The sequence below is a fragment of the Papaver somniferum genome, chromosome 11 (genome assembly GCF_003573695.1).
Source record: "Papaver somniferum cultivar HN1 chromosome 11, ASM357369v1, whole genome shotgun sequence".
NCBI classification, from domain to species: Eukaryota; Viridiplantae; Streptophyta; class Magnoliopsida; order Ranunculales; family Papaveraceae; genus Papaver; species Papaver somniferum.
In genome coordinates this window covers 101,423,300-101,430,167 of record NC_039368.1, presented here as the reverse complement: position 1 = coordinate 101,430,167, position 6,868 = coordinate 101,423,300, and the positions used below count along the sequence as shown (strand labels likewise).

General features: G+C 41.2%; 1 protein-coding gene across 1 annotated transcript; it reads right to left on the bottom strand.

Annotated features, from left to right (window-relative positions):
* Positions 1-6,012: 6,012 nt before the first annotated feature.
* LOC113321499 (DNL-type zinc finger protein-like) lies at positions 6,013-6,631 on the bottom strand. Its single transcript, XM_026569414.1, has one exon. It carries the CDS (start codon positions 6,550-6,552, stop codon positions 6,115-6,117), a length of 438 nt encoding a protein of 145 aa, XP_026425199.1. The 5' UTR covers positions 6,553-6,631; the 3' UTR covers positions 6,013-6,114.
* Positions 6,632-6,868: the final 237 nt, after the last annotated feature.

Below are 6,868 nucleotides of genomic sequence, written 5' to 3'. Positions count from 1 at the left end.
TACCTCTAAGACACGCTGCTGGGGAAAACCGTATTGATACCCATCAGCTATGGTCATCATATCAGCAACAGAGGATGGAGGGTCAACCACTAGGTTAGCTTCTGAAGCTCTCAGATTCTTCTCCCACATCTCGGCAACGCGGACTTCAGAAGACACTTGCATCATCTGACGAGTATAAGCGTCAGAATTCTTCTCACCAAGGACCACTGGGGCAGGGTTGGGGACGAACATCAGACTTTTCTTCTTAAGCCAAGCCAAAATGGCATCTTCGCCTTCAGGCATTGGCGAGTAAGGGAAATCCTCTGAAGGAGATTCAACCGCAGACTTCCCTTTGGATGTTCTCCCCTCACTCGCGCAAGTCTCGACATCACCAGCCTCAGTATGACCACCAGCGTTTTCAGCCTGCTGACCGGTGGCATCTTCTTTACCAATATCCCCAAGAACATCCCAATCATCATTTGGGGAAAGCAATGAGAAGTCTTCGGCAAGACCCATGGCAGCATTCACATCAAAGGATTCCCCCGCGGAATATATCCTACCGAAAGAAAATTCAGGAGAAATAACGGGCAGAGTACCCACACCAACAATATTATCGCCAACAGGGGAAGATCCACCCCCGCAAGTACCACCAACGGTAATATTTCCCTCAGACTCGCCATCACCACCCGCGGCAATTCTTTCTTCACCATCACCACCCGCGGCAATTCCTTCTTCACCATCACCACCCGTGGAAACTTATTCTTCACCATTACCACCTTCGTCATCAGGGTGATAAGTGTCGGTACGCTCTTCTCCATCGGACATTTCTTTATCCTCAGCATACCCTTCGTTTACAGGACTCGTAACCTCCTCATAAACCTCAGCCTCACCGGTAACCACGGTAGAAGATTGTTTGGGTCCAAGTTTCTTCCTCTTCGACACCTACAAACCAGTACACATACCCACAAAGGCTCATTTTTTTCCCTCACTTCAAAAATGAAAATTATTTCAAGCAAGGAAAAAGGGGCAAATAGAATAAAAAATATAAGAAGAAACTATACCTTGGCAGCAGCAGCACTCTTCGTTGGATGGGTAGCACCAGAACCCTCCTCCTCATCTCCATCAACGACATCAAGAGCGTAAGGAAAATTCATGCCCGCGAAATTCGGAAGCCAAGGACAGGAATCTCCATAACGAGCAGGAGGAGTTTCACGAGGCTTGCTGTTTTCAGAAGGACGCCAACCGCGCGGACCCGGAATCCAACCATAATCCCAATGACCAACTACCTCAATAACAGTAGCATGCCATTCATAATCATGGTCACGCTTAATCCTTTCATGAGCAGGAAAGAGTTTCCGTTTAGCAGATCCCTCAGTACCAGGAACATACTTCATCTTGGCATCACTCACCTCATTCAAAAGACGAATTTCACCACGGGGAGCAGCAATATTACGAAGACTAACACTCCACGGCTTACGGTTTCTACTGTTGACATAATCCCCAAAAGAACTGTTAAAATTCTGAGGAGTGTACCACTCTCTCTCAGCAGGATTTGGAACATAGCAGGTCATCATAGTCTTTCCCTTGCTTCGCAGGTAACATTCCTTCAGTGAACGAAGATAATTCCCAGATAGTTGTGACACGGAAGGATTATGAGTTCGTGGAAGAGCCTTCGCGACTAGCCAACACGTCATAATAAAAGGAGTCACCGACTTATATAGGGGCAACATGAGACCCGCGTCGAAGGCTCCAACCGTAGTCAACAGATGAAACTCGTCAAACTGATACTTAGCAAGGAGCTCGTAAGTGATATCATCGTCAGGAGCATAGAAGCGAACCTCAAAATCTTGAAGTTCATGTTTTTCCTTGAACATCTCAAGGTCAATATGCTTGAAAGTGACTTTCTTCTTACCAACTGAAATGTTGCGTATCACGGGGACAGTTTCTTCTTCGTCTGCGGAATCAGAAGTAAGACTCGATTCCGAAGCTTTCCTTTTAGAAGGAAGATTTTTAGACGGATCAGCTCTCGACATAGTACCCTTGGAGTACTTCCCTTTGAAAGAAACCGCGGGAGGAGGCGGCAAAGATTTCTGCGGAGGCACTGAAGGAGGAGCCATTGAACGAAGGGGCGGAACATCCAGTGTCTCAGTACGAGAAGGAGGAGCCCGCGTACTCCTAGAATCTTCACGAGGACGAGAAGGGGCGCGGTTAATAGCATACCTAGATCCAGAAGGACCCTTCGGCACATCCCCTTTCTTAGTAGACACAACCTTCGCACCAGAGGAAGATGAAACCCTATGACCCCGAGGATCCGATTGCGAAGACTTGTAAGGACCTTCCCCAAGTGGAGATCTGTCAGAATCTCGACGCGGAGGGGATCTTGGCGGACTAGACGGCGGGGTTTGGTAAGGATCCCGCGGACGATCATACATATCTACAAGGAAACACAAAAACAGTTTAGAGAAGAATACGAGGAGATCACTAAAGATCAAAAAATCCATAATTGATGGTTCATCCGGATAAACATTAAAAACCCTAAGAACTAAAAATAACCAGAAATACTCCATCCAACTCCAGGGATAACACTTAGATACAGACTCACAGACTTTGTGACAAAGAACAGGGGTAAACATATATGCTTCGACATGTGTGTTCTTCATCATAAAACCAACAATACAACAGCAGGAAACAAACGGGTAGATACATAGATAAATCAATGATGAGCAGCTAATGAAAAACCCCATACCTGTATAGAAGAGGACGACAAGCACCAACCACAGTCGAAGAAAATAGGATCGGAGATATCAAAAGCTAGTTGTCTGCGATACAGGGGCAACAACAATCGAGAGCGAAAGAGACAGAAAATTGAATGTTGTTATCTTCCTCACAAGAATGACGATAATAAATTACTAAAGAACAAGAATAGAAAACAAGAAGAGGATGAACACTAACAAGAAGAGGATAAAAGTTTTTTTCACATTCTCTTTCCTATTTATGAAGCTAGAGAAGACAATAACTGTTCATCGTACCAAGGAGCAGTTATGGGGAAAGTTAATGCAAAGTGGGAAACGTGTAGGACGGCCTTTCTTCTTCTAAATTGCAAAATACGCCCAAGTCAGAAGAAGAGGGGAAAATTGTATGTACACCTTTCATCATCCACCACGTGTACAGAAAGAGACAAGTGGAAGGCATGCAAAACAAGATATCAAAACATGATAGCAAGCATCTCATCAGAAGATGCCACCGGTCAGCAGATCCGACGGTCAGGGACAGAGGATCACATAGGTATGATGGCTCAGAGGAGCACCAGATAATACCCCTTGGGTGTTAATACACCCAATCCCGAGGAAGATCCCAGATCAAAGGTTGAGAGGAAGTTTGACTGACATAGATGTGACCAGACAAAGAGACACTTGTCTGACACGAGCAGACATCCATCTACCCGCATTAAATACCAAAGAGATATACACGTGTCAATCAGCTCGTGGAAGAGTCGACTTTCGTCTGCAATTGAGACAAAACCCACCAAGCCTTCCCAAGTCCATAAGGTATGAAGTAAACTGATCTTTGTAAAACTTGGTCAGCAATCAATCTCGTATCAGGTCTTCAAGTGATTCTTTGGTCTTGAGAATGCTGGTTTGATCGACAAGTGATGACCTATTCATAGCATGTAAAATCCTTGGTAAATTCAAGGAATCCTGAAATCGAAGTTGAGAATATGAATAAACGCGTTTTCAGACGAATATCCCGAGCAAATAATTTACGTCACCATCAGATCTTTGACAAAAACAATTTACCGTATTACAAGAAGATTTTATAACAAACAAAAAAATTTAGTTAGTAGCAACTAAACAGACATAATGAATTTGCTGTGTTTCAATTTCTAAATTTATATAACCAAAACAAACTAAAAAAATCCACTCTAAGATTCAAATTTACTTAAAACGAAAAGTAATCGACATTTCCTATCTAAGTCAGCAATTCAACAGCTTTTGTCTACAAATTGCTCAAAGAATTGAGTGATGGTTCAGTCAGTGACTCATTGAGTCACTGTTGTTCTGTAACATAAGTTTCTGGTATCATCACTGTCTGTAGAAATGAATTTGCCATGTTTCATTTTCTCAGTTTATATAAACTAAACGAACTACAGAATTCACTCCTCTAAGATTCAAATTTATTTACACAATAGGTAATAAACATTTCCTGGCAAAGTCAGCAATTCAACAGCTTTTATCTACAGAAATGCTCAAAGAATTGAGTTTTTGGTTCAGTCAGTAAGTCAATGTTGATCTCTAACTTAAGTTTCTCGTGTCATCACAGTCTGAAGAAATATGTTGAGTGACTTGGGTCAAACTGCATATGCTAACTTTGACAGAAGAGATGGGCATCACCGATTAAGATTCGAAGTTAGCTGTGAAACATTGTAATTTATGTAATGTTTTCCCGAGTGTTGAGGTACCCTAAATTGCAATAAGTAGCAGAGATACAGAGATAACATTATGCAAATAAAATTGGATTAAATAATATCATGTGCAAAGCAAACCTGGAACTTCTGGTTCAGCCTCAGACTCTAAACCAACTCTTCGAGTCCAAATCTCCTACGAAATGCCCCTTCTGACGTAGTCTCCACCTTCAAAATTGGATGGGTCTCCACCGAGGAGTCATCATTGTAAGCTTCGTTGAGTGTCACTGCACAGCTCTTGACAAAGAGACCTAGCAGCTCATAAAGAACCCAACAACTCATTTCTTTGAAACATCAGTGTCGGAATTCAGAAGCGAAGAGTACCTTACAGGGAGGCGCATGGGAATTTCTCAATTTCTGCACCACAATGAAATGTTCAACCTCAAACCTTTAGAAGGAATAAGATGAAACCAAGTGCCATTGATTATCTTTTCAAATACTTCACTCTCAACAACGGTGTTCCTCAGTATCAGCACTAAGTCCTCTAAGCCCTTTCTCCAATTCAACAAATTCGAAAGATGAATCAAGATATTGTTTTAGGTTTCTCAAAAATCTTCAAGCAATCTTAAGTACCGTCACACCCCTAGAATTATCTAAAATGGGAACTTCTTTTCCATAGACATCAGTATGAGCCGCTTTAGCCTGGATAAAACAGGACCATTGATCTTTGTATACTTGTAAGTTGTAAGTGAGTTGCTATGGAAACAGGAGAAATCGTTTCTGCGGGGATGATTTCTTTCAGTTTCTTGAGATTGATTTGTGTGAAGAACATGGTGAGTTTGTGGCAGAATGACACGAAAGCTATGGTTTTAGGAGGCTTACTTCCTTGTTGTCAAAATTTTTATAAACCATAGACAGGAGAAATTAACCTTTGCGGGAACCTGGCTTAGTCCCTCCTACAAATCGAAATTGTTTGTCATCATGATATCATTAGTTTTGCAGTATCCAATATTTACTTATGTCTTCTGAATGTTCACCTGCAGAGGTGAGACCACCATCAGTACGATGATACCAACACCAAAAGATTCAACAACCATAGAAAAATCTAGTTAAAGATCACGATAACATTTATTTGGTTGCAGGGACCCCAATTTACCACATCATTGAGTGCCCGATTGGGAAATACCCAGTCAGATGCATAGGAAAATATCTAAAGGATCAATGTTCAGGACAGACACTTCAGACAAGACCCTTTGCGAGCCAAACATGTAAAGCATAAAACCGATCTAAAATTACATCCATTAGCAACCAAACTACAAACTTATTAAAATATTGAACCTTAAAGATTAAAACAAGATGTTTAAACCAAAGCTTGTTCTGACTTAGAACACAAAATCATCTAAAAATTAGTTCAACAAGAAATGGGAATTGAGCAACACAATTCTCTAAGGATACTGAATTCGTAATAGGACTCATAAGGGTATGCACAGATGAGTTACCACCAAGGTTTGGATATAGAGTAATACATTTGAGTTCACTCACTGCATTGAATAATTCCATACTCAACCATTCATGCCACAAGAAATCAATAGATTTAAGTCTAACAACATTATAAAAAGACGTCATCCTAGTTAAGCACTTAAGAATACTGACAACAAATTTTTCTTAGTAGGAACCATACATTTGTGAACATTTTAAACTCAAAAGAAGAATACCTTGAGAATGAAAAAAAATTACATCTCTTGATCAGAAATCAAGTCCATTTCATCATCCTTTCGGAAGTCATACTCAACGATGAGTCCCAGATTATCAACTAACTTATGATGTTTGAGGCACCCTCCACACTGAACAAAAACAGTTCCTCGTTCATAAGCTAATCGATTAACAAGCCTTTTTGTTTTTTCACCACATTGATTGCAAGTAAATTGTAGACTCAAGCTTCTCCTAGGAAGCTTTAAATCAATAGAAGCATCCACGGGAGTCTCCATACAAGAGGAAATAGTATTTCTTCTCCTGGAAAGTGTAAGGGGAGCTGAAACATTTGATGGGTTGATGAAAAAGCTGTAGTTACGAGATTTGAATGTATTGTTATCGAGAGAATAAGATGACGCCGAAGATGAAGAGAGGGTGAAATTTCCATTGAATAGTGCCGATGCAGCCATAGTTACCATTTTTTTTCCTCGATCCAAAGAAACCCTAGAAAGCAGTAACAGAGAGACTAAAACAAAGGAAGTGAGAAATTGAGCGCAAGACGGCATCACTGCTCCTTAGAAGTGTGCAGAAAAACCGAAACCGCGGTTTTCTCCCGCAACAGTCCGCAAAATTGCGGGTGAAAATCAATCCGCAATAATCTATGGATCGGAAACGGTTGAGTTTTCAAATCCGCAAGGTTTAGCGGTTGGACTTTGAAATCCGCGGATTCAACCGCACCCGTAAAACTTGAGTTTTAGATTTTAGATTGGATTAGATATCTCTAATTTAATTTAC

Bases quoted from the DNA above. Each gene is read 5' to 3' on its own strand.
- LOC113321499 (XM_026569414.1), bottom strand. From the start codon at position 6,552: ATGGTAACTATGGCTGCATCGGCACTATTCAATGGAAATTTCACCCTC.